Raw genomic sequence first — 25,680 nt, 5'->3', positions numbered from 1 at the left:
CTGTCATCATCAGTGTTTTGTATATAGTAAATTAAACCACATTTTATGCAAATGAAGTGGTGGCATACATTATATAGAGTGACATACATTATCTCCTATATTGTTGAAGCAAAAAATTGCTGCAGGGGCCATGGGTTTGAATCTGACCTGTGGCCCTTTGCTCACCCTCTCTCTCCCGATTTCCTGTTAGTCTCTCAAGCTGTTGTTATAAACAAAGTCATTGTAAATTCATAAGTAACCTCCCTCGTAACTGCTCTCATTTCAGGAAATAGGTTTAAAACTAAAGATAAAGGCAGCAGAAACAAGTACACAGCATTTACTTCCTTTATTGTACATGCAATAGTTTAGTTACAATTAACTTATTCTCAACAAAAAAATACATTCTTCAAGCACTCTTAAGCTTGAAAAGTAGAAATGTTATATTGAAATTATTTAGTCGAGCACATTGATTTAAAGAACAGACCAATTTTGACCTCAGGACTTTCATCACGGTGGAAACAGATCAACCAAATAAAACAACTATCACAATAATAGCAAATGATTTATATCATGAAAATAAAAAGAAAATGAGATCATGTGCATACACACAATATCATACAGTATTATGCAGCTCCATCAATAAATGTTGTTTATTTTAAGGGTTTATTGTATATTAGCATATATTACAGCATAACATCTGTTAATCCAAAAAGTTTCACTCTGCAAAGGTTTTTAAAAATATATTCTGTTTACATGTGTATCAAACAATCTCAATGGCACTAGATGAATACAAAGTATGTGGCTACAATAATCACGATACACAACTGAAAAGACAAAATAGAGGTTGTATGAGGTTCATTTCTGCTTCCAACATTTTAGCCATTCCAGTTTTCCCAGATTGCTCAAATACACGATAAGTGAAACTGTATTTCCTACTAGAGAAATGCAAATCACTGGAGTCACAACACGACAACGAAAGGTTTTTATATCCATGCGAAGAATCTGAGACACACACACAGAAATTATTGGAGGAAGATAGGAAACAGAGGTAACAACAATGTTGTTGAATATAATCTGCAGAGCCCTCTTCTTCTGGGGGTGGACGTCTGTTCCTCCAGGCCTAGATCTGTTCAGGGTCCTGAGGATGATGATGTCACAAAATCCAATAACAGGGGAAAGCAAAACAAAAAACAAGATTGGGGTGAGGAAAATATAAAGTTCCTTGTGTCCAATAGCAAAATAACATCCATAAGCAACCGTCACAGTCCAGACACCAACAGCCACCAGGATCCTGGGAGTCGGACTCTTTCTCCCCCGATATGTAACAGGATGAACCACAGCCAGGTAAAAGTCCAGGCAGATACAGGATAGAAAAAGAGGCCTCCCACACAAATTGAATGTATAAATGAAGGAAGCAAGTGCTCTATACACTAAATTATTCCAGTGTACACCGTTATACAGCTGTGGTAGAAGAAAGAGCAAACAAATCCCATCCATGAAAGTTAGATTTAACATAAAGAAGTCCATTGGGCATAATAAAGTTCCTTTTCTTACTTTCTGAAACATGTCCAAAAGCACAGTAACCACTCCAGGAAACCCCAAAACAAAGCAAACTACAGAGATACATATCCAGAAGATATTGCCTGCATGTTGGCTACTACACTTCAGAACGATATCAGCTGTAGCATTAGAGTAGTCAGTGAAGTTAAGTAACGGAGACATTTTGATTTGTGGTGGTATTGTTGCTTAAAAAACAACTTTCTTTCACTGTGTTTAAGCCGACCCCTTGCTATGAGTAAAATGACCACATGACCTACTGCGGAAGATATGAGGAATATATTTGAATGGTGTAGGTGTGGCAGTGAACGTTGAAGCCACACCACTATCATCTGTCACATCTGTCATACACTGTTTTCCACTCAGATTTGAATTAGTTTTACTGTAAAATCGGGAAGGACACGTCGTTACACATCTTACCTCTGTCCATCAAGGGAAGGAAATAGAACCTGTATCCACTGTGTGTTTTCAGCCACAGTGGTGGACCAAAAGCAGAAGCACAAATTCAACATGAATAACACAACGATAATAGAAACTGATCTTCTATTAAAAGTGATTGCCTGAGGAGTGAGGGAGGATACTTTTCATAGAGCAGATCTAGACCCAATAATTCACACCACAGGCAAGCACTTGGCGACAGGAAGGAAACACATCCTTTTAGGAGGTAGAAACCTTGAGCAGACCCAGTCTCTAGATGGCTGGCTGGATGGGTTTAAATAAATACATAGATAGATAGATAGATAGATAGATAGATAGATAGATAGATAGATAGATAGATAGATAGATAGATAGATAGATAGATAGAGAGAGAGAGAGAGAGAGAGAGAGAGAGAGAGAGAGATGTGCATTAACAAACCTTTACTCTATTAATTCAATCCTATTTATTTATTTAATGTTAATTAATATTTCTCCTATTACTGGGTAAGGGTTATTCTTGTATTGTTAGGTGTTTCTATTATTTTGTCCAACTGTCCTACAGCTTTAGAGTTATGCATTGGTACTGCAAAGAGATCTCTACATATTTAATTAGATAAAACATTGCAATTCAGAATGACATATTTTATATATTTTAGACTTTGGGATTATGATGAGACTTCAAAGTTCAGTAGTTTTGACATGATAATGCTTCACCATCTGCATATAGCAGTCAGTGTGCAGTCAGTGCTCTACAGGGCTGTTCACAGTTAACCAACAGACACAGTGTCATACGAAAGGTAGTGGATTTTATTTGTACTTCTTTCTTTGTTACAGTCATAGTCACAACAACAGGAGAGAAACAACAGTGAAAAGGAGGAAGGAGAGTCAAAAACAAAGATGTTGTACTTTTGTTTATTTGATCCCTGCCTCCAACTCACCATCTTTCCCCATCTCTTTCTCTATTTACAAGATTTAGAACAAATCATGCTTTCCAATTTTCCCTGCAACTTTTCCTTTCATGCCTGTATTTAAGAGACGGAGAGACAGATTAAAAAGAGAGGGGTAGGCAAACTATTATAGTACAATACTCCCACTCTTTTACTGTGCACTCCTCCCTACTACAAACAAAGGGATGAATCCATTAAACACTCTGTGTCAGCTTGAGACTAACAGACCACTTGAGTCAGACTGCTTACTTGTTTCAAGCAAGTGACTGTGCTTGCACCACAGCACCCAAGACATATTTTTGACTGACCGCTGTATACACTGGACTGCATATGCATACATGCTGCATGTAGGTATGATGCATGCACTGTTGGCCTCAATACAGAAAGACAGAATGAGTGATGGGAGAAAAAGGAGGAGGAACAAGAGGCAGGGACAGAGATGGAGAGTGTTTCAGTGCCACAAGATTATTTTTATTGAAAATAATCCCATGTTCCCCTGTTGGTCCTCACACACAAACACCCCCACAGCCTTCAGTCCTCTCACTGAGAATCTCGATAAAGGAGACAAGTCTTTTAGTAGTGAGCTGGCAAGTGGAAAGAGCGGACCGGAGTGCGAAAGTGTGCAAGGAAGTCGCGGCGTTGGAGAAGAGGGGGAGTGAGTAGATGGTGCGGCAAGTATGGGTTTCAACGGAGGTAGAGATCTTGATAGAGAGGGGGATTTACTCTTCCTTCTCCTCTCCGTGTGTGATGACGTAGCAGATGTTCTTGTAGTCCACATTGCCAGCCACATCAGGGGGGAAAGCAGCCCACAGGTTGGTCATCTGCAGAGGATGAGTAAAAGAAATGGCTTAAAACCCTGAACAATCGATGACAGGACGTGAACATGAGTGAACAAAGATCATCAGCTCACCTCCTCAGCGGTGAACCTGTCGCACTGGGTGGTCAGGAGCTCTTCAAGCCTGGAGAGGGAAAATGGAGAAAAATAAATATCAGATGGTCTATCTTGAGTCAAGATTGTGCCACAAAGAGCTCAGACTCTTGTGATATAAAAAAGCCCTTACAATTCCTTCTTGATGGCGCCAGTGGCCTCGGGGTCCAGGACCTTGAAAGCGCTCACGATGACGTCCTCGGGATCAGCACCTAAGAGTAAAAGCAGCCAATTAGTCTCAATTACAAAAGTTAAAACCAAAAAAACAAGTAGGGAAATAAGAAGATAACTCCTCAAAGTGGTAAATAATCTATGAAATAAGACAAAAAGTGACAGGCAAGGACTTGAACTGTGTGAAGCGTATGTCAACACACCCTTCAGCTTCTCGCCGAACATGGTCAGGAAGACTGTGAAGTTGATGGGGCCGCTGGCCTCCTTCACCATGGCCTCCAGCTCCTCATTCTTCACATTCAGTTGGCCCATGGTGGCCAGCACGTCCCTCAGATCGTCCTTGCTGATGATGCCATCTCTGTTCTGGTCGATGATTGTGAAAGCCTGCCGGGGGACAGATGAGAAAAGAGAAGGAGAAGGTTAGTCAGTGAATAAAAGAATCAAATTGTGCTCCATTTGTTGCAAATTACTCTATCAAAGCTTCACCACCTCCTCGGATGACTTTCATAAGCCCTCAAACTATAAACAAAAATACAGCCAATTGAAAAAGTGAAAATTGAGATCCTCACATTTCTCACATGTCCTTGTCATAAGACTCTCTTATGATAACTATTTGCATGAGATAGTCTGCCGACATAAACGTGTAAATGTGGAGCTGTTCTCCACCTCTTTTCACATGGCTGGGTGTAGCACTCACTGAAACCAAAGATGGCATTGCAAACCTTTTGGGACTTGGCAGCTGGTCGGTCACTTGTCTTTCTAAGGCGTTAAAATGGTCTCGGAATGTGAGACAAGCCCCTTGCGACATTTAAGGAGAAGGTATGGATTACAGCTGTCACCCCCTCCTCTATTTTTTTGCCTTGTGACTGAATCTTCTGACCCTGTCCCCAATGTTATGTCACCTTCTGAAGCCTCTAAAGGGTCAGCTAAGCCACTGTCGCCATTGTATTCTCTTTTCTTCATACCTGCATACTGTTCTCCCTACTCTTTCCTAAATATAGACTCAACTTAAGACCTCAAATCTTTTCTTGTTCTTTCTACCTAGCCACTCTTTCCTGCTCTGATTAATATCACTGCCTACCAGCTGTTGGGAGACATTCCTGTGGGGTCACGGAGCAAGTGTTTTAAGCCTCTGATGGGGATTACTGAGATACCCCAAAGAGGAGGTAGCTACCGTCATCGGAAAAGCTCAGATTTATTGTCCTGTCGTGCTGATGAGGACATTTTTGCTGTCATGAAACCAAACCGATCATGTCTATATGTTTTGGAAGCTTCCTCATGTTACGTTCAAGGTCAAGTGATACATGGAGTGATCAGTTATATGAGCACCACAAAATGTTCCTTTTCTCACAAGGCGTGGGAAGACCTCAGTGTATACTACTAGAAAGTGTCTGCTTTGAAGTGTGTGAGATGAAGAAAACTTTACCTCCTTGTACTCCTGGATCTGGCTCTGCTCAAACATGGAGAACACATTGGAGGATCCACCCTCACCCTGCTGCTGCCTCCTCTTGGCCTTCTTGGGTGCCTGTTAGATGATGAAAGGTAAAGAACACACAAAACTTAAAACATGCAAAACATCAACCGAACAGACTTTACTATAAGATGTGGTGATCCTGGCTAACTCCAAGCAAACGATACGAAGACTGTCAAGGATGCCCAATGTGAGGCCAAAACCAAAAAGGAGATAAAAGAGTCCTAAATTGCTTTTTTCAGTAACTCCTACAACTGAAATAAATGAAAGAATGCTCCAAAAAGCCTAATTAAATCACTTTGGTGGCTTTAAAAAATTGCCAAACAACTCCTACATCATCATCACAAAGCTTTTGTGAGGACACTTTTCTTCGTACAGGAGAAATCTACCTATTTTGTTTCTATTGCCCAATTGAGTGGGTAAAATACTAAGTAGTTGCTTTGGGGCCTACAATAATAAGCCAAAGATCCCAAAACATTTTGTGTTTCAGTATTTCATCATGGTTAAGGTTTGAGATGTTAGTCAATCTTAAACTCAAGCCGGCAGATAAAAGTTAAGACTGGTTCCAAATCCACAATTTGGGAGGCTCGGCTCAAGAGACTCCTACAATTTTGTTTCATGGGCTGTTGGTAATCCAGATAGCAAATGTATCAGTGATGCTTTCATCTCATCAGTTTAGTGTCGAGAAGATCCTAGATCCCTAGAGACTGTTCTTCGGAGGAACACTCACCATCTCTCAAGTTTGTGGGGTTGTTGGTGGTCAAGAAGAGAAGCCTAAGCCAAAGCCGATGTGACTGACATGTTAAGCCTTGGACTCTTGGGGTCTTATATACTAGCCCACAAGGGGCTAACTTTAGCCACACCATCAGGTTTGGCAGGAAAATAGAGCTATGGGGAAAGTAAGAGAAAGAGGGAGGAGCGAGGAGGTGGTGAGGTGGATCAGTTTACCGATGCTCCAAAATAGGCCCCATGGGTCTTGGAATGAGGTGAATTCAATGCCAACACACATGCATGACTTTGGTGTCATCCGTGGACTAATATGGCAAAACTGGCAGACAGGGAATGCTGTGGGACAACTGAACTGTCCCTGTACCCTTCTTCTTTTTCTTGACATACTGAGAGTCTTTGTCATGGCTATTTTTGTTTCTTTGATATCCAGTGTGAGAGAACAAACCCCAGTGGATGAGACAGGCTGCTGCTGTTTTACTCCCTTGATACTCACACGTGGGGGATTAACAGTAATTAACAGCTTTGAGCTGCCCAAGGTGCCAACATGCATTCGTAGTAAACATATCCTAAAGTCATCATCTGTCTAAATGATAGGTTTGATGTGAGGTTAGTGTCCATTACCAGATCAGCAGTGGCCAGCAGACTTTATAAACAGTCATGAAACTTGAAAGCAGTTGGCTGATGGACATTGGTCCAACTCCAGCAATGACACACGACTCAAGGGCCTCTAGAGACAGTGACCATGCATCAATGAGAAATGTAAACAGTTCTTTAATACTGACAGAGGTAGTAGGAAATGCTTTGCAGGAATACTGTATGTCTCACTTTTGAAAAAGAAATCAATCTAGATCACATTTTACACAGAAACCAGAACAGACCCTATAAACACAGTACATACAATACATTCAAACTTCTAAAGGCAGCCTACTGGTTACTTTTTCATCCTGTTTCATTTTTTTGTGTACTGGTGGACATGCAAAATGCCATACATAGTTAGAAAAAACAGGGAAATTTCAAGGAAGACCTCTTAATATTGTTTTTGTGATAATAAGTCACATCAGTGATGGGAAACAGCAAATGATGATGAGCAGCTTTCCTACCATGGAGACACTAATTTGGGTTCCTCCCAAGGTTCCCAGTATAGTTACTTTAGAATAGGAGGACACTGGCCCACCCACTGAACTCCATATATGAGCTCCATAGGCTGCCATCAATCACTTCACTGTACAGCTACGGTATGTATTTGGATCCGGTACCAGCGTGATCTGATACTGCGTCTTCGGACATTAGTAGGCCTTCTAACTCACATGGTTAAATATGACCTAATTTTTTCTAATATGTGTCTATATCTGTGCCCTTTTTTTTAACATATTCTCTTTTTAATATTCTGGGTGTTGATTTGATCTGGTCCAAGATCCGAACACTACTCATCTGACCACTACTCATTTAAAATGAGAGAGAATTATTTGCAATTATCAAAAAGGTTCAATCAAATGTGAAGAACGTCGCAAGCAGCAGAGCAGCCACTTCAAGTATGGGCTTGAAGGTGAAAAGAGAGACAGAGGGAGAAAGAGACCAAGCTCTGTCAAACACCATAAAAACAAGACAGCTGTAGAGACTGAAATAGCGCTGCCTCTCCCCCCCCCCAACCATTCTCTTTCTCAGCCATTTTAACTCTTCGAAAATTCGACAGACTTCACCCTTCTTGGCCGGCTTTGCCCCCATACAACTGTTGGTCCTTTTTTTACCCGCTCAATCATTGGCCTGCTTTGAAGTGAAAGTGGTTTGAAACTTTAATTCACTTGTATATAGACACATTTTAAAATTAAATGATCACTGAACAGACTGTTAAACTGCGATGTTTTTTGTTGTTAAAAACAACTGCTTGTTAAATGTCTAATAATCCTGTTTATTGTTCTTTGATCAGGTAGGTCCTGATTTATAATAATTTCTTGTATAGCTGTTTGCATTTGGACAACATTTAACAATTGAGAACTTTTAACTTCTTCTATATATGTATACATATATTTTGGGGCTTTTTGCCTTTATTGGATAGGACAGCTGAAGATAGACAGGAAAGGAGGGGGAGAGAGGGGATGACATGCAGCAAAGGGCCAAAGGTCGGTTCAAACCCATGTCTGCTTCAGCACGAGCCTTGGTACATGTGTAACTCACCAGCTCTACTAGAGAAAAACTGCTATTGCTGAAAAAAAAAAAGCTTTTGTAGAAAAGCATGGCTTCATATTTATTTCAGAAAAAACATTATTTAAGGTATCTCCACAGAAATTCAGGTATGAAATCAGCACTTATATAAAATTGGATTCATTCTGGGAAGTCTTTGTTTGCGGTTCTAAATCATGGTGCCAGTATTAAACCATTTAATTTACTGTAACTATTTAAAAAAAGATTTCATTTTAGTGAAATAGTCAGGTTTTATCCCTTACTTTTACGATACCCAGCCCGACGGATTAGATCTGTAGACTGAATGGAGCAGTTAGAGTGGATAAAGAGGTCACATTTACAGCTCAAAAGTTCACATGAAGAAATCACTCTGATAAAGAACAAAGATCAATAGAGCAGATCATAGATTGTTTATTGTTTGTATGGCACAATTAGTAAAAAAAAGAAACAGCATGCTCTTAAACAAATATAAATATATGGAATATATCTTAACAATAAGTGTGGTTCTATTTACATAATAGCTTTGCAATGCAACCCCAGTTATTGAAATTATGTTTTAGACACCGTGTACACTTGACATGTATCATCCAAAATCTATTAGGTTTTCTTCCTGAACAACTTCATCATGTCGTCCCCTCTTTGACCAATCGGCAATCAGTTCCTTCACCTCTTTTCCAAAATCCTCATGCAATTTACAAAACTCCTCTTTGGTGAAACAGACCCCTGACCACTCCTCTAACGGCACAGCAGGAGTGTTTATAGGCACCACATTTGCATTCCTCTTGGGCCAGAGTTTGGGTGATTTTTTACTGGCTGATTTGGGTGAAATGGTCAGAGCTTGAAGCATCTGATTGGAGCTCAGACCGGGCCCTGCTCCCACGCCTGGCGCTGGAAACGAGGAGAGCTGGGTTGAAGTTTGTGCGCTTAAAGAGGCGGCAGGATGTCCCGCTTCTGCTGTGTTGAAATTTGGCATGATGAAAGTGTTGGCTGGTTCACTGGAGAACTCGCCTAACGCATCTGAGGAAGAAAGAAACACATAATGAAGCAAACAGCTCAAGTTACATTGACAGAGAAGTGAAAGCTACTTACATAACACTCTTATGCCCTCCTTTTGCAGTTTTGTCAGTTCAGAGTCCTGCTTAAGGAAACTTGTTGACGGGAGGAGCCAGTATTTAAACAACCTGTCGTACCTGAGCTACAGCTACCTCGACTGTAGAGCACTGAGAATGAAAGATTTTATCCTATTGTTAAACTGCGAATCAGAGTCAGGGATCTCAAACTACACGCCCATGCAGGGGCCTTATTTCACCCATGAGACACACATTTTTTTATGTATCATAGAGTAACTATTATAGATAGCAAGGCTGAAAAAATCAGAGGATAAAAATAAATTGCTTATATCAACAAAGACCTGTCTCAAATGTCTCGTTCTAAACCTAAAAGTAAGGTTGAAATAATGGCGGACAACTGATCACTTTTTCATGAAGTTTAGACTGCTACCCGTCTCATTTCCGCCTTGAAACAAGAGGAATTTGCACTTCCTGGAGTCAAAATTTGCATTAGATATTTAACATAAGGCTATTAATTACTTTCATTACATGTTATCACTGCATACCAGTATAAATAACCCTGCAATGAAACCAACCTTTGTGAAGTTTATCATGTTCACTCTTTGTTGACTCATTGGAGAAGAGTTAAAAACACCATTTACTTTACAATGTATTGCAATCAAATAAAGCAAAACTGCAAGCTACACCTTCAAAAACTAATTTAAGAGTTGATATAACACCTCTACAAACGTAGATCAGTACAAACTTGACTTATTGCGTTGACAGTAACGTTTCTGCACATGCTGACAGTCAGATGTTACGAGATAATACTCTCTGCATACCATGTACCACCATGTACATGGCGTCTGTAAACAGTGATTCGATGCCTCACACAGCTGCTCTCCAGAACAAAGGCAGCTCTCTTTTACCCATAAATTTAAAAAAAAAAGACACTCAGCCTCTTCAGTCTCTCACCTCTGTACTTCTTCTCCAGGTCCATCACTAGCAGGGCCAGGTAGTTGTGGTTGGCCGACAGCAGGGCTTTGATCCAGCTCTCCTGACTGGCCTGGTCCTCGGCAGCAAACTTGTACGTCCTCAGTCCCGGGTCGCTCCACACCAGCGAGAAGGCGAACTGCTCCTCGGACTCGCACAGCTGGACGGTGCAGCCCTCCAGAACAATCACTCCTGTCAGGTCCCGGTCAGACGGCCGGTCCTTGTAGAAGAGGAGGTTCCCCTTCAACACGCACCAGCGCTTCTGATAGGAAGTCTTTATCTCACCCTGTGGGACAATTTTGCCATCTGTGGTTTACTGACTCAGTGAGAAATAGCTCATTTACACAATTTCTGACACAACTCGATTGGTGAACTACACAAAAGGGAAGTAGTAGTACGGGTTTCTATGAGCTTTGAAATTCAAATGACATTATTTTGAGTACAGCAGCACTATTCAAGCCATTTATTATGTTTCCTTTTACTCGTATATGCCTGATTTTAATTAACTGTAATGCTGTGATGTTTAAATATTAATTGTACTGTATGAAGCACTTTGTATTCATTGTTTTGAAAGGTGCTGTACAAATAAAAGTTCATTATTATATAAACATATATGCATATATACACATATAGATATATACAAACATATGATTGACAGGCAAAGTGGTTATTGGGTGTGCATAAATTACAATAAATGACTTTTGTAACACACTATAATAATAAAAATAAAGTTCTTTAAGTGTCTTACCTTCTTGTACAGGAACCCTTCTTTGTCAACAGGTGAGTTGCAAGATTCAAAATAGGTGACAACTTTTTCATCAAGCTTCATTTCAACATCACAGGCTGCTCAGAAATGAACCTGCAACACAGACACAAATAAAAGCAATTATTCCACATTTATGACTGAGAGTGTTTGTGTGTTTATGGAGAACTAACACTGACACGACTCAGCTCTGCAGGCCAAATAAATAAACGCACTTCCGCATTGCTCCAAATCCTGAATTTTAACATTTAAAAACAGTCACTTTTTAAATATCGTTTATTTACTGCTGGAAATATGCCAAACCGGCCGCCATTAATAATTTGCCGACTGTTTTCATGGCGGTAAGTTAACGTCTCACCATCCGCGTTAACGTCTGCGTTTCTCGGTTTCTCCAGATTAAAAACATGACTGACTCGTTAATATCGGTTTCTATTTGCAACATGCTCACTTTTACACTTCGCAAGAAATTGCGAAGCCAGACAAAGTTCTCACTTCCACATGGTTCTTGTTTACTCACCTTTCTGAAGTGTGTAAGTGTGTTTCAGTTTCCTCCTGTGGGTGTGTGTCAATCGCTTCCTGGTAAGGTGAGGGCAGCTCCACGTCAACAGCACAGACTGTACTGCAGCTGCATGCTCATTCAACATTCAACAACACAGTGGACTTTATTCATGCTAAAGCCAGCTGTTTTAATATGACTGTTACATATGGAGGTCTGCATTACCTGTCAGACAAGGTGGAGCCAGACCGGCATGGTGTGAGATATTTGTTCAACAAAACATAATGTGAGAATGGTTTGTTATAGGCTACTGGGTGTTGGTGAAAACCTAACGAACACTATACAAACAGATATTCTGCTGATTACAGATCCTTCTTGTTCATCTTCAGGATTTCTGAACAGTCTCCCTGAAATGAACAACAAACTGAGCTTTAATCACTCACTCAATCACACACTGTAAGAAAAAAAGTGTGACCCTTGAATCAAACTCTGAGTAATACCTAATCCCTGGGAAGTGACCCGTGCTCCGGGCCCCTGATTCAGCGGAGCTTTCGAGTGAAGCAGATCGGACCCACAGCTGTGTAATTGACTTATTCTCTCAAATATAAGAAGTTGAGGACAACACTTCCTTTAATGTCCTTTCTCAAACAAAGAACACGACTATGGCCCTGACAAGCACTTATGCAAGTACCTGTATTAGTTGGTTGGGTTAATTTGATTAATTACACATTTGTTTGGAAAGCAAATATAGTAAAATAATGCAGTTCTTGCATTATTTGGTCACTTAATGGATAGCAGAGGAGTCCACTGTCTGCACTGTCTGGTCTGATCAATAAGACCCATACTGACTTGGACTCATCCCGCCCCATGGACACTGCACTTTGGCTTAAAGTCTCCATATCTGACTCAGTTCCTTACATTAATGCACATTAATTTAACTTGATATACATTTTATTGTCCTTTTTGTATTTAATTTTTTATAGTTCTTGACTTTTTTCTCTGATTGTGTTTGTTAAGCATCACAATGCAAAGGTCCTTCATATATTCACATATTGTACCTTGTATTGTGTGTTATTGTACAAAGCATCATTTATTTTATAGGTCTATTATTTGTTATGTGGACCGTGTACAGTATTAAGCATAAATGTTAACATTTGATGTACTGTACCAGAGTTTAGTGTAAAGCTAATTTTCAGTACTGACAGGTTTCAGGGTCCCTGGTCAGATAAAGAGGCTGCTGTGTGCACTATACACAATGCACAGTGGTCAGTATTGGTCCCCCAAACAGGTTAAGGCACAGCAGGTTGACCATAGCTGTAAATTAATACAGTAAAGCACCCTATATATACTGTATAATCTCAATTCATCTGGTATTTGAAGGACTTGTGGTTTCTCAGATGTTACCACTGTCTCTTTAAAATGCTGTTAACATACCGTTGTTGGCTGTGGGTGTGTGTCCGTGGTGTGTATTGGTTATTCTCTATAAACGTGGTGTGTAAGGTTAAGGTGCATGTGATAATTTCTCACACATGTAGTACTTGCTCAAGTCAAATTTAACTCATGAGGTTAAATTAAGTTGACACACATTTATTTGTCATTACTTTTATAACTCATTAGGCCATGACACAAAACACCTCTGAATACTAAGACAAGCCTTTGTGTGTTAACAAATCCTCCGAAGAACACTTAAAACAACACTCACTGAGCCATTTGTGGTGGTGATAAATTAATTTTATTCTTGTGCAAACACTCTTTTCTTGGTTTTTTATCCTAAATAACAAAATAAATCTGCGATAAATATATATCCAGCATACAGCAAGCTTCAATCAGTCTAGAAAATCAGGCAATTTTAATGACAATCATGCTTTTCAGATTTTTAAAAAGTTTCAATCATTGTCTTCAGCATTAACCTATTTAACATGAGAGAACTCTTTCCGTACATCACCAAAGGAAGTGTCACACTATATAACACACTGTAATATGCTCAAAGGTCCAGAGTGTAGGATTTAGTGGCATCTAGTGGTGTAGTTGCAGATTGCAGCTCATTTGCTTCACCCTCCATCTTTAGGTAAAAAAACACTCATTCTCAAAGGTACCAAAAACACGACTCCTATTTTCAGGTGATTATACACCAACATATAATGAATGTTAAATTCCACTTCTGCCAATAGATCCTCCTAAATGTTACACACTGGACCTTTAAACCTGTTTTTTAGACTAAAGGCTCACTGGATATAAATCTGTTTAGTCAATATCAAAGTTGTTAGGTAGAGATGCACCAATAATGAATAAGAAAATGTCTAAAAGTTGTCCATCTACTTTATGACACATTACTGATAATGTTATGCATTTTAATCAAATTATTTTGACAACTGGAGCTGCTGAATAAAATGTGCAATCTCCTCATGACCATGTGTTGGAGCACATAAAACTCTACGTACTAATAAAAATGGCTTTGCCTTTACATCAGTGCATCTCTATCTGTAAAGCTTTCTTTGGTTCAGTGATGACCTTCTACGGGCCTGTTCCATCATGATCAGACAGACAAAACGACAGTGTCAGTAGCACGCAACTCGCTACGTACAAGACGAAGAACAGCAAGTAACTCCTTGTAACAATGCCCAATGAGTTGTTTTAATATGTTCTGTAGCAAAAGTTTCTTGCAAGTATTCCTTAAACTAAGGGCAGAAATTACCCCTCACCGACTCGCCACAAAGTTAGAGTGCTGAATTTGCTGATTTGCAATGAGTCGGGTATAATAATCATTGCTGCTCCCTCCAAACTTGCTGTAACTGTAAAATCTCTCCAATATGAATCTTCTGGTGTCTTTTCAGATTCTCCCCCCGACTGAAGCTCTTTCCGCACTGGTTGCAGTAGTACGGTTTCTCCCCTGTGTGGACCCTCTTGTGTTTTTTTAGGTCTCCTGCCTGACTAAAACGCCTCCCACACTGAACGCAGCCGTACGGCTTCTCCCCTGTGTGACAACGCTGGTGGATCCTCAAGTTCCCGACCCTGCTGAACGTCTTTCCACACACAGCACATGAGTGTGAGTCGTCTCTCCTGAAGTGCTCCATCCTGATTTTCCTCCCGTCAAATGCAGCCCTGTTGCTTTTTGCGAATCCATGCCTCCTAGGTATGGCGTGATTTGAGTGCACAAAGACAAGTCCACAAGGTTCAGCACTAACTTGCGGGCTGTGCGTCTCAGCGGAGGTTTGACGAGAAGAGTTGCAGCTTAAATCCACACATCCAATATATTGTTCTTGAAGAGATGTTGGTTCTGGCTCTAGTTTGACCTCAGCCAGGTTTACCCCGAGCGAGGTGTCGGAGTGAGAGGTGCTCACATTGCTGGATGGGACCGCACCGACCTCCCTGTTTGCACTGTGTGATGTGTGGACTGTCTTAGCCTCCTCGATAATGTGTGTCACCTCCTCTGGTTGTGCTTGGCAGTGCTCTGTTGTTGGAAACAAGTTGCACTCAGCTCGTGATACAGTGTTATTGTAGTTCTCCTGTTCGTCCGATTCCTGCTTCACGTCATGGTCGGGTTCAAGGCTGCTTTTTTGCTCTAGGAGAGGAAGCTCTGAGCTCTGCCTCAAAGCGAGCGCCAAATCCTGCTCGTGTGCGTCTTCATGTTCCTCAGGTAATAGATTACTTATGGGTAGAACAACTGTGAAATTAATACCAAAAGAAAGACATGTTATACTAAGTTACTAATGAATAACTTCACACTTGGCATTGGATAGTAAGATATAATGATGACTGCCCCAAGAATACTACCCTTGTTACCCACCTATGTTTTCTCTTGTTATCTTGTCCTGAAGCTCCTGCAGTCTTCTCCTCAGACTCTCGTTCTCTCTCTGCGTTCTGGCAGTTTTCTCCTGGTACTCAGACACCGTCTCCTTCACCACCCCGAGAACCTCCTGCACCGCTTCAGTCAGCAGCTTGGCCACACGAGCATTCAGACGTTCAAGTTTAGACATCCTGCAATAAAATGTCACTTAGTGTGAGAAAGGAGTATGCATAACCATCTGAGAAGAGAGCAGCATGTATTAGACTGTTATTGCATAATCATTAATAGGAAATGTCTCACAAACACTGGTGCACAGAAACTATGGCAGAAACAGACACAGTTGTTTGATATAATGTCCATTTATCATCAGACTGTGTGCCTCTTTGAAAGCCTGAGAAACTGAGATTATTCAATAGAACAAGTTACACTTAACAGGAAACTTTTGTTTTATGTTGAACCCATTTTGGTCAGAGCTTCTTAGATCTTTTACATACTCAGTTTCTTATCTACGTGGCTGTACGTTAACTGCAATGAAATGTTAACACAATTACAGAGTCTGGTCAGCGTTTCCACGGTAACGTTCATGTTCAGTGTTTATAATAGCTCACGGTTTATTTGATATTAGCTCCAAGGTAACCATATTTCAAACATGTGTTTAATGTGCACAGTTAATCTAGTGTCACTTCCCTAGTTAATGTTTAAGACTGCTGTACCTGCAATCTGAAGTTAGCGGATATGCTGTAATGCTCGCTTACGTTAGCTGCATTAGCTAACTCCGTTATCGCCTTCCCTTTAAACTTTCACCAAACCCGCCATGCGGTTACTTCGTGAGCAGCGAATTAATTACGTTTCCGTCAACTTAACGGTTTGAAAAATAAGGACAAAATAAGGAAACAAACATTAGAAAGCACTACTCGAAACGTAACAAAACAACTCGCAACCCCCGGAAGCAGAACCTGAATCACATCCGCCGTGATGTGTTTTTTTCAAAATAAAAGTCCGAGTTTATTCCAACTACAGGTGCATCTCAATAAATTAGAATATCATGGTAAAGTTAATTTATTTCAGTAATTCAATTCAAAAAGTGAAACTCGTATATTATATAGATTTATTACGCACTGAGTTAAATATTTCAAGCCTTTCATTTTCTTTCATTTTGATGATTATGGCTTATAGCTAATGAAGTACATGAGTTCAAATGGTCATAAAAATGACACAAAGAAATATACAACACATACGAATTAATCACACTTTAAAAGCAGTACTAAAAGGGTTTTGATTAGGGATTTGAACGTGGACAGATTGTTACAGACTCGGATGTGTCACAACAGACTTGGCCACATGAACAACTTAGTAATGTGCAAAAACAATGTTATTTCTTATATTAAATTGTGTTTCTACCCATTGAAGATCCAAGGAAAAACCAAACATTTAAATAAGTAAACAGGAAGTAAATTACACATTTAACTGTAATATGGTGTAATACTCTTGTAGCTTTCACTTGTAAGCATCCTGAAGTGCATACATGATATTCCCATACATAAGCATATTAAGCCCCACAGACACAGAAACATACAGAAATGCACATACAAAGATGAACCATATAAATTTATACATAGCCTATTTATATCCAACTTTAAATTACAAGAGTACACAGGGTTTCATGGTGGTCGCTGAATGACTGAGGAAGGCACGCACAGCTTCATCAAACACCTCATCCAGTCCATCCAGGCTCATTGAAGCACACTCAAGATATTTTACAGCCTTTATTTGCTTTGCCATGGTTGCTCCCTGCTGCTGGGTGACTGTGGTCTGATTTTGCTCTCTCAGTTTCTCCAGGACCTCTTCATCATCACGCAGGTCACTCTTAGTTCCCACAAGGAGAATAGGCACATTAGGGTAATGGTTTTTAACCTCTGGATGCCATTTGTGCTTTACATTCTCATAGGATTCTGGGCTAGCAATAGAGAAGAGGATGAGGAAGACACTGACTTGGCTGTAGCAGAGGGGGCGCAAACGGTCATATTCCTCACTGCTACCTGTGTCCTGAAGGTTCAGGCTGACAGTCTGGCTATCTACATGAACCTGGGTGCTGTATGTGCCGTAGAAACATGGTGTGTACACCTTAGGAAAGATCTTGTTGATGTAGGTGTGGAGTAGGTAGGACTTTCCGACTCCCTTGTCTCCAACAACCACACACTTGACACTCTGCATTATGACGTCATCTCAAGAAATTCTGAAACACAGAATTACTTTTGACTAACGGTGGTAGCAGACACAATATCAAAAAACAGAATAAATGGAAAACTTACTTGTCAAATGTGTTGTATCACAATCAGTGTGTCCCGTAGCTTGCCTGTGTGATCTTAAAAATCTATGAAGCAGGATGTAACATATGTGGTTAAGTAGGCAGTCCTTCAGCATCAAGCTTACACATGTTACATGTTAGAGAGGAAAGGGAAGTAGTTGCTGGAAATTCTAGGATTGTAAAATACCTTCAAAGTGTTGGGAAAGATGTTTTGTCCCCTCTGAAAAGGAACATAATGAGGTGCTGCAATGTTAAGGGCAGGTACACAGATAGACTCAACAGATGTATGGTGTCAATTCAACTCTATTTAAATGTGTGCCTGCATATGTGGTGTTGATGTATTGGATATCAGCAGTTTGTACATATGTTTCTGACTCTGGGGTTCATGATATTGAGTCCAAATAATAATTGGTGTCATGAGGTTGCTTTGATTGTATTGTTAAATTCTTTAACTTCAAATGTGATATCACACACACCACCAATGTAATTAAATGTTTAGGGATGGTGGTAGCTAAAAGAAATGACACTATTGGGCCACAAGGAGGTGCTATACAAAAGGGTAAAAATACCACATTTTGACAGTGTATGACTATACTTCTGCACACCGCTGTTGCAACACGGCAGCCTCAAAGGCCAGTCTATGGGTTTGTGAGTTAAACATCTGTTTTTTTTCCAGCTCAGGACACTCATCTGGTCTCTGTGGCAACCAGTTCACATCAAACTTGAGAGGGATTCAACATCTTGAAATGCTTCCACTTTGTCCAAGACTTGAGTTATTTGTAGGTGATGTATTTTTTAAAATATATGCCCAGTCTTGTTAAATAGTTCAGTTATGTATGATTTATGCACCATCCATGCTGATCTTTCAATGACTCATACAGTAAAGTTTTATCAAGCAGGCTACAGTTTGCTCAGAGTTTGGTTGAGTTTTGTTGTATTGTAAGGTTTTGTTTTGGGGGCTCAGACTTTGTAGGATCATTGTGAAGAAATACAGAACACTTTACCATAAAGAAGTACCAAATACATTTATTTGATTTTGAAAATGAATGTGGAGGTCCAGACAGGAATCTCCGCAACGAGCAAAACAGTAAACAAATCTCTAAACATTTGACAAACAACAGCCGGGCAGGAACAGTAGGAGATATTGGACTGTGTTTGATACTTGAAAGTGGACATGCAATCTACAATAAGCTTCCTGTTTTAATAAAAGAAGGCACAATTACTTTTTCCATATAAAACTCGTAAAGCTACATCGTTTTTTAAAATCAGATTACAATACGCTCATCTGACCTCCACATAAATGCTCATAGAAGATAAGTTATTATTTTATTTGCAGATTACAAATAGGCAGCCATTTACACTGTCCATCCCTGACTGTCAGTAACACAGTGCATATAGAAACATCTGGATATATCTGTGCACAAAACACAGCAGCCTCACTGATGAGTTTGCTGGTGTTTCTTCATGTTACTTGAGTGACTAAAACTTTTGCCACAATGGCTGCAGCCAAACGGCTTCTCTCCCGTGTGGTAGCGCAGGTGCACTGTGAGGTATCCCGACTGGCTGAACCGCTTCCCACACACCGAGCAGCAGTACGGTTTCTCACCCGTGTGCACCCTGTTGTGTTTCTTGTAGTCGCCTGCGTGCCTGAAGGTGCGACCACAGAGCGAGCAGCAGTAGTGTTTTCGGACGTTTCTCTGGAACGCTCTTGAGCCCGAGCCTACTGCTTTTGTGTTTGTTTGAGTGCTGTGTTGTTTTTCTGCTCCAGCGCTGTCTGCATTGTTGTATATTTGAGATAACAGCTCTTCTGTGCCACTTTGGTCCCGACTGAAGGCAACCCCTGACTCACTGTAGAGTCCTGCACTGGCCTGAGGATGATCTAGGTTCAGTCTGTGTAAGGAAGTAGCGCTAGTACCAGCATCCTCATAGAAATAATTTGTAGTGTGCATGGCGTCTTCATCCGATGTTGGCTCTACTTTCATTTTATGATAGTTTTCAGAGATTGTGACAGCAGGGACGGGGTCTACATGGTTTGAATTTGGCGCTGTCAGTCCACTATTGCTCTCCGTTTTAAGAGTTCTTGGATAGTTCAAGTTATCACCACCTAAATGTGGTACTGTTGTAGCTCTCGGGGATATACAGGGGGTGGCTAATGATGAGATGGATGCTTCACAATCCAGGTCTTCAAGGGAATATGAGGGACTTATTACTGCAACATCCTTATCAGAGGGGATGAGTTCAATGTCCTCTTCCAGTTCTTCTTTCTGTTTCTGATCCACGAGACCGAGCTCTGCTCCTGCAGTCTGCTGGGCCGCAAGGGACATGTGTGGCACAATTCCTGCACGAGAACAAAGGCGACAAAGCACAAAAAAAAGACAATCAACACATTTTATAACACAGTTTCAACATTTGTGGACACACGTACTATGTTGTCTTACCATTGCTTTCCCATTTTAACTTATCCTGGAGCTCCTGCAGCCTCCTCTTCAGACTCTGGTTCTCTCTCTGTGTTCTAGCAGTTTTCTCCTGGTACTCTGACACAGTCTCTTTCACCACCTCCAGAACCTCCTGCACAGCTTTAGACAGCAGCTTCTCCACTCGGGCGTTCAGACGCTCAATTTTGGACATCTTTATGGACTGATAATAATAATAATAATAATAATAATAATAATAATAATAATAATAATAATAGGTGATGATCAGTGTGTTTATTTCATAATTGTTTGCAGGCTGATTTGAGTTTAACCTTACAGATCTGTACCAAGTAACAAATGATCATGTGTTAAGATAGTAGAGCCTACAGACATCGTTGCAGAAACACAGATTAATATACAATATCCCCGCAATAGCACACCATGGAATTAGAAAAATAAAAACAGTCTAAAACAGACGGGCTCCTGATAGTATTATACTTATATACCAATTCTAAACTAAAGGAAAAGAGCATACCTCAAACTTCCCGTTAAACAGTGTCTCGGTCTTTGATGAATCCCAGATTATCTAACAGTGATCCTGATGAAAACGCTCATTGTTTACAATATTGACACCTGAAATGTGCAGAGACTCGCAATTAGGCTGCAAACTCCTATCTGAGGACCATGCACAGCATTTACCATACATAGGGAGCGCCTGTACAGGAGATGAACGGAGTCCAATAATGGTTTGGTTAAATATCCCGATAGATGTGGGTATTGTGCATGTGCACGAAACAGCTTACCACCCATATCATCATCATCATCCTCTTCCTGGGTTTTAAAGGCAGCTGGTGTCCAGCGTGAGAGGCGCTGCTGCCATCTACTGGTGAGTCCGCAAACAGAGCCTTAAAACAGCATGTGTAGGTTTGATTTAAAAAATAAAATCTACATTCATTAATTCCCTGCTGATCTTTTAATACGTCTTTCAGATGTATATCCTGTAGAGTCATTAGCAATACCGTTTTCAAAGATTCCTCCCCCACCAATGGGCCCATCATCATCCTATCACTATTATTGGTGTAGATATAACCTGTCACTGATGGGGGAAATTCCTGATCGGGCTCACATGAACCTTGCACAGCACTCCAGGGCTGCTCAATTCATTGAAATATTATCAAAATTTATTGCTGAGTAATATCCAAATCACAGAGACTGCCATCTGACAAAACAGTATTATAATTAAGTACTGTAGTGCTGCAGTGATACTCTGACCTACAGATCTTGTTTTTCCCGACATAAGAAAACGTCATATTGTAATATCTGTTGAAATACTGAGAATATGATTGTTTTTTTAACCATGTTGTGTTACACGTTTTTACATTTTGAAAGTTCCTTATACTAAAAACATATTCCACAAGTTTAGATTCTCTTTCCCTCTTCGTTTTATTTCATTTTGTAACTCACGAGGTAAATAACTCAGAGTATACCAAGCTAATGATAACTTGTTTAACAATACATCATGACTTGTCATTTCAGCAACAGATTGCATTTACACAAACATAAAAAGTGCTTTAAAGGTCCGATTACATGTTCAACCCCTTTCCCCTAAATATATATATTTTTTTCAAATACAAGAAGCTGTTGTACATACAACTGTTACAAAATGGCAAAAGCAGTTCATACACACTAAGTAGTGAACTTGGTACATTCACACATTAGGTCCTCGTCACCCAACATATTAAAGTGAAAACGCGTTGTCCCTGAATGTAAACTGGCAGTCTCGTACTCATGGAGTCGTTTCCTCAAACAGACTGAGCAGGTTCTTTGGTTCAAAGTTGGGTCGGGGTACGGCCTCCTCCGTTCGGACCCAGTTGCGAGCACGTCGCTGGGATGAGCAGCGGCTGTGCGTGGAGTTTTCGTTCACGGTGTCTGTGTGAAGCTCTGCGTGTATGGGGCTCGCACTGGGTGTCAGTTTGTGGCAGGAACCATTTGAGTGGATGCTGGAGGGCGTCTGTGCTAACTTACAGGAGAACCAATCACCCAGATTTGAGTGAGTGGGTGTGTTGGCAGGACTTTGATGATTGTGTGTCGGTGAACCTGGGAGAGGAGTCGATGTGCTTTCCACAGACAGTCTGGATTTGACCCTGTGGGGGAAATGGAAATAATAAGCAGGGGATTTGACAGGGTTAAAACATTTAGCTCAAGGCAAAAGAAGTGTATAAACAGTTATTTTACATCGCTGTTGCTGGATGTTTGTACAAGAAAAACATTTCCACGCCATAACGTAAAATTAAGCTATGAATTATATATACTATATACACAAGTAATCCAAATATGTGCCTTTAGAGTAAAGAGCAGTAACAAGCTCATCAAGGACAACAACCTATCAACACAAGGATCCTCTACCTGTGTGAGAAGGTGGGCGAAAGCTCCGGGTTTGTGGAATTCAGCAGAAACACTGCATCGTCCTCTGGGCTCCCTGAGTCAGCGTGCATGGCACTGAGGGGCAGGGTTAAATCCCTGTCCCAGCTATCCTTAGAAGGAGTGCAGGGTACTGGCTTGGTCCAATGAGGGAGAAAGGACAAGTGAAGAGAGGACAAGAGCCTGCACCCAAAGCACACCACCAACTGCGAGAAAAACACAGAAAATGATGATGTTTCAGATTTACATTACATATTGTATAAGACAGAAGGCAGCATTCTACATAAGACTGCAGGTCGTGGCCACATTAAATCTCTCTCTGCAAAGGCTACATGTTTAATACATTTAACATTAATGTTTATTTGACATGTTACCTGGCAGAGGGAGACCAGTGTCAGCGTGGCCTCTGTGACCATAAGATAGATGCGTCTTTTCCAACTGTGCTTCCAAACAGACGGGAGGGCAAGAAGCTCAGAGACTGTGGGTCTCTCCGATGGTTCTGGGGCCAGCATCATCCGCAGCACTGTCTGAAGCTCAGTTGACAGGCCTGCAAACAGAGATGGAAGTAACAAAAACATAAGTCATTTGAATAAATATAATGACACAATATATGAGGGCTTAAAATAATGTGGATCTTACCACTGGTAAACTCTGAGGGCAGGCTGCCTTTTCTGAGTTGTTGCCAGCCCTCTCCACCATTTGGAACCTCAATATTACAGGCAAGCTCCAGGATTGAAATACCCAAACTAAATGAAAACCATTCAACAATATTTAGGCACCAATTTAAAATCAGATCAATAATCATCAATTCAAATAATCATTGAATTTTCTCATTTGTTGTTATTTTTTACCTGAAAACATCTGCAGCAGGTCCATACTCTCCACGGAGCAGCTCAGGGGCCATGTACCTGGGGTCTCCCTCCTGGGCATCCTCTTTCACCTTCCCCTCTACAGGCTCTGCACTCGTTTGTTTGAGCTCAAGTAGCAGCCCGAAGTCCCCCAGCTTGAGACGTCCAGACTCAGTCATGAGGACATTAGCAGGCTTGAGGTCCAGGTGCACAAAACCATGGGAGTGCAAGTGCTGCAGTGCTGAGAGAAGGTCGCACAGGTAGGCCCACGCTGCAGGCTCATCTGTAACGAAAACTAAGTTAGTATGTCTGGGGAAAGTGAGAATTTTCTGGAGTAAGATGAAAATACATTACTTTATATATTTGAATAAATGTTATCATCCCATCGGGACGGACCTGGGCCGGGAGGCTGGTTCTCAGCATGAAGCAGCAAGCTGGTGCTACACAGCTCTGTCTGAATGTACAGTCGGCCACACTCCTCCCAGGCTGCCACAAAATTCAGTATGTGAGGGTGGGGACACAGGCGCTCGTGGTTCCTGGCTTCCCTCACACTCCGGTTCCTCTCACTGTTGCCCCTGAAGCGATGAGCAGAGCGCTTGACTGCATACTGTAGTCCATCCTCTGTGCTTTGCACCTAGAAAAACACAGAAAAGGCTGAGGCCTTGTCTTCTGTTGGGGGAATCGCCAAATAATAATCTTGTTGACAAAATAAGGCTTACAGAGACATCTAAATTTGTATTGCAAGCTTCCTCATTACAAGACCAAAACAGTCAAGATGTTATGTAAATATTGCTGTGTAACAGTTTTTCCAAGTGTCTTAAACTTCAGTAGCTTGGGAATAATTCAGTATATGTATTATATTACTTTAATATAAATGCACACAGTGACACACATTTTGTTTTGCTCACCTTGTAGACCTCTCCGAAGGATCCTCTTCCCAGCAGGCCCAGATTAGTGAAGCACTGACTGAAATAGGACTGTTGTTTGCTGGGATTGTACACAGAATTCGGAGACTTTCTGAGGGAACAAGACAGGGGTGTCCAGGGGGATGGATGTTGGGGGAACATCCTGCTCAGAGGGAGGCATCCTTTGGATGGTGGCAAAGGGGGCAGAGAATGGGAGAGCTGAGCAGGGGAAGAATAGGAGGAGTTGGACGTAGACGAGGAGGAAAAAGGGAGACGCCGCTTTTTGAGGGAGAAGGACTGCTCTGCGTGGGAGAAGTGGACCGGAAGAGGGAGAGACACCCTGGACACTGTGGTTTCCACTGCCACTGACATTGTGTAGCACTTTTTTCAGTTCCTTTCTGAGCTGCAAAATGAAAAAGAAAAACCTTAAAACACTATGATTGAATGACAGTTGATATGAATGTACCAATGCCATTTTGTTTGCACTGCTCATGCCCATTCAATGTCCCTCTTCACTATCTACTCCTGCACAGAATCTTGCCAATTTAAGATTTTGAGGAAAGCAAAGACTTAATATTTAAACATATTATTAAATCTCTTACACATGTGCTATAAAATCCGATCTACCGAGAGAGAATACAAATCTGTTCAGACACAAAATAAACCCGTGTTACTTACCTGAGTAAAATGAACTCTGTGGAGGTTCTCCTTTCCAGCTTGGTCACTCTCATTTGTAACGATTAGAGATCTAACATCTTGAACATCCTGCTTGACAGGGTGTGTGATCTCAGTATCGATACAATCCTGTGATAGTCAGCTCATTTTGTAGAACAGGTCTTCCCAGCCTGTGGAGATATCGTTCACAGACCTGTTGAATGCACTGATGAAGAAGTTTGATCACGTCAGTTTTACGTCCTTAAGTCACTTAGCTGAATTATCTATGGATACCTTTAACATTATTCCGAGCAGCAGGGCAGCGTTTCTCATCTTTTGTCATCACCGACAAATGTCACCTCCAGAAAACAAATGTTAGCTAACGTTAACTAAGGGCGGACCCAGTCAACAACACAACAACAACACAACAACAACAACACAACGTAGCTCGCTAGCTAACTTACAGTCCGTTAACGTACTGTAACTAACAGTTCAGCGTTAGGTTAAATAGCAGAATTAAAGTAACGTTATCGCACAGACCATAACCCACTGTTGACAGCCGTCCTCAAAACAGCCGCCGAGTCCAAATCAAACTGCGCGCACACTCTCCGGGCGTGCAACTGCCTCGCGCCAAATTGTGAAGACGCTACGCAATTTACGTA

The 25,680-nt window shown here is 41.0% G+C and overlaps 5 protein-coding genes across 15 annotated transcripts; all 5 read right to left on the bottom strand.

The window, feature by feature from the left end:
- Positions 1 to 2,742: 2,742 nt before the first annotated feature.
- mylpfb (myosin light chain, phosphorylatable, fast skeletal muscle b) lies at positions 2,743 to 6,318 on the bottom strand. The gene is made up of 6 exons (XM_051416695.1): positions 6,201 to 6,318; positions 5,426 to 5,524; positions 4,203 to 4,383; positions 3,962 to 4,040; positions 3,811 to 3,859; positions 2,743 to 3,721 (listed from the first exon to the last, which is right to left on the bottom strand). Exons 1-6 carry the CDS (start codon positions 6,201 to 6,203, stop codon positions 3,620 to 3,622), a joined length of 513 nt encoding a protein of 170 aa, XP_051272655.1. The 5' UTR covers positions 6,204 to 6,318; the 3' UTR covers positions 2,743 to 3,619.
- A 2,449-nt stretch (positions 6,319 to 8,767) lies between these two features.
- On the bottom strand, positions 8,768 to 11,818 carry LOC127372838 (sesquipedalian-1). Of its 3 annotated transcripts, none has more exons than XM_051416691.1 (4): positions 11,703 to 11,818; positions 11,171 to 11,281; positions 10,405 to 10,708; positions 8,768 to 9,397 (listed from the first exon to the last, which is right to left on the bottom strand). In XM_051416691.1, exons 2-4 carry the CDS (start codon positions 11,249 to 11,251, stop codon positions 8,964 to 8,966), a joined length of 819 nt encoding a protein of 272 aa, XP_051272651.1. In that variant the 5' UTR covers positions 11,252 to 11,281; positions 11,703 to 11,818; the 3' UTR covers positions 8,768 to 8,963. The 3 variants fall into 3 exon arrangements, with proteins under 3 accessions (XP_051272651.1, XP_051272652.1, XP_051272653.1); XM_051416692.1 differs by lacking the exon at positions 11,703 to 11,818 and adding an exon at positions 11,634 to 11,698; XM_051416693.1 differs by lacking the exon at positions 11,703 to 11,818 and adding an exon at positions 11,544 to 11,566.
- Positions 11,819 to 13,390: 1,572 nt separating this feature from the next.
- LOC127372826 (rho-related GTP-binding protein RhoG-like) lies at positions 13,391 to 17,920 on the bottom strand. Of its 5 annotated transcripts, none has more exons than XM_051416675.1 (3): positions 17,781 to 17,913; positions 15,469 to 15,659; positions 13,391 to 15,345 (listed from the first exon to the last, which is right to left on the bottom strand). In XM_051416675.1, the coding sequence occupies exons 2-3, from the start codon at positions 15,656 to 15,658 to the stop codon at positions 14,444 to 14,446; spliced, it is 1,092 nt and encodes a 363-aa protein (XP_051272635.1). In that variant the 5' UTR covers position 15,659; positions 17,781 to 17,913; the 3' UTR covers positions 13,391 to 14,443. The 5 variants fall into 5 exon arrangements, with proteins under 5 accessions (XP_051272635.1, XP_051272633.1, XP_051272634.1 ...); XM_051416673.1 differs by lacking the exon at positions 17,781 to 17,913 and adding an exon at positions 17,461 to 17,639; XM_051416674.1 differs by lacking the exon at positions 17,781 to 17,913 and adding an exon at positions 16,182 to 17,103.
- Positions 17,921 to 18,782: 862 nt separating this feature from the next.
- Positions 18,783 to 21,040, bottom strand: LOC127372828 (zinc finger and SCAN domain-containing protein 21-like). Its single transcript, XM_051416678.1, has 3 exons — positions 20,726 to 21,040; positions 20,215 to 20,413; positions 18,783 to 20,114 (listed from the first exon to the last, which is right to left on the bottom strand). The coding sequence occupies exons 2-3, from the start codon at positions 20,402 to 20,404 to the stop codon at positions 19,213 to 19,215; spliced, it is 1,092 nt and encodes a 363-aa protein (XP_051272638.1). The 5' UTR covers positions 20,405 to 20,413; positions 20,726 to 21,040; the 3' UTR covers positions 18,783 to 19,212.
- A 574-nt stretch (positions 21,041 to 21,614) lies between these two features.
- Positions 21,615 to 25,678, bottom strand: pkmyt1 (protein kinase, membrane associated tyrosine/threonine 1). 5 transcript variants are annotated; one of them, XM_051416659.1, is made up of 10 exons: positions 25,559 to 25,649; positions 25,313 to 25,377; positions 25,043 to 25,209; positions 24,368 to 24,767; positions 23,856 to 24,093; positions 23,463 to 23,742; positions 23,251 to 23,357; positions 22,986 to 23,158; positions 22,597 to 22,817; positions 21,615 to 22,334 (listed from the first exon to the last, which is right to left on the bottom strand). In XM_051416659.1, the coding sequence occupies exons 4-10, from the start codon at positions 24,734 to 24,736 to the stop codon at positions 21,977 to 21,979; spliced, it is 1,746 nt and encodes a 581-aa protein (XP_051272619.1). In that variant the 5' UTR covers positions 24,737 to 24,767; positions 25,043 to 25,209; positions 25,313 to 25,377; positions 25,559 to 25,649; the 3' UTR covers positions 21,615 to 21,976. The 5 variants fall into 5 exon arrangements, with proteins under 5 accessions (XP_051272619.1, XP_051272620.1, XP_051272621.1 ...); XM_051416660.1 differs by lacking the exon at positions 25,313 to 25,377 and having other exon boundaries at positions 25,559 to 25,678; XM_051416661.1 differs by having other exon boundaries at positions 25,313 to 25,649.
- Between the last annotated feature and the right edge of the window lie 2 nt (positions 25,679 to 25,680).

This window comes from Dicentrarchus labrax, unplaced genomic scaffold (genome assembly GCF_905237075.1).
Source record: "Dicentrarchus labrax unplaced genomic scaffold, dlabrax2021, whole genome shotgun sequence".
NCBI classification, from domain to species: domain Eukaryota; kingdom Metazoa; phylum Chordata; class Actinopteri; family Moronidae; genus Dicentrarchus; species Dicentrarchus labrax.
The sequence above is the reverse complement of the archived record's forward strand: the minus strand, read 5'-3'. Positions and strand labels throughout refer to the sequence as shown.

What these genes read in the sequence shown, in the direction of transcription:
- mylpfb (XM_051416695.1), bottom strand. An exon ending in GGCGCCATCAAGAAGGAATT is followed by an intron (nt 3,860 to 3,961) that starts GTAAGGGCTTTT and finishes TTCCCTCTCCAG; the next exon opens with GCTTGAAGAGCTCCTGACCA. An exon ending in ACAGGTTCACCGCTGAGGAG is followed by an intron (nt 3,722 to 3,810) that starts GTGAGCTGATGA and finishes CATCCTCTGCAG; the next exon opens with ATGACCAACCTGTGGGCTGC.
- LOC127372838 (XM_051416691.1), bottom strand. Translation starts at nt 11,251, where the DNA reads ATGAAGCTTGATGAAAAAGTTGTCACCTATTTTGAATCTTGCAACTCA. An exon ending in AAGGGTTCCTGTACAAGAAG is followed by an intron (nt 10,709 to 11,170) that starts GTAAGACACTTA and finishes ATTGTCCCACAG; the next exon opens with GGTGAGATAAAGACTTCCTA. An exon ending in CCTGGAGAAGAAGTACAGAG is followed by an intron (nt 9,398 to 10,404) that starts GTGAGAGACTGA and finishes TTTCTTCCTCAG; the next exon opens with ATGCGTTAGGCGAGTTCTCC.
- LOC127372826 (XM_051416673.1), bottom strand. Translation starts at nt 17,492, where the DNA reads ATGACCGTTTGCGCCCCCTCTGCTACAGCCAA. An exon ending in GCCCCCTCTGCTACAGCCAA is followed by an intron (nt 15,660 to 17,460) that starts GTCAGTGTCTTC and finishes ATTTTATTGCAG; the next exon opens with GATGTCTAAACTTGAACGTC. An exon ending in GATAACAAGAGAAAACATAG is followed by an intron (nt 15,346 to 15,468) that starts GTGGGTAACAAG and finishes TTAATTTCACAG; the next exon opens with TTGTTCTACCCATAAGTAAT.
- LOC127372828 (XM_051416678.1), bottom strand. Translation starts at nt 20,404, where the DNA reads ATGTCCAAAATTGAGCGTCTGAACGCCCGAGTGGAGAAGCTGCTGTCT. An exon ending in GTTAAAATGGGAAAGCAATG is followed by an intron (nt 20,115 to 20,214) that starts GTAAGACAACAT and finishes GTTCTCGTGCAG; the next exon opens with GAATTGTGCCACACATGTCC.
- pkmyt1 (XM_051416660.1), bottom strand. Translation starts at nt 24,736, where the DNA reads ATGTCAGTGGCAGTGGAAACCACAGTGTCCAGGGTGTCTCTCCCTCTT. An exon ending in GAACCAGCCTCCCGGCCCAG is followed by an intron (nt 23,743 to 23,855) that starts GTCCGTCCCGAT and finishes TTTTCGTTACAG; the next exon opens with ATGAGCCTGCAGCGTGGGCC. An exon ending in CCTGCTGCAGATGTTTTCAG is followed by an intron (nt 23,358 to 23,462) that starts GTAAAAAATAAC and finishes GTTTTCATTTAG; the next exon opens with TTTGGGTATTTCAATCCTGG.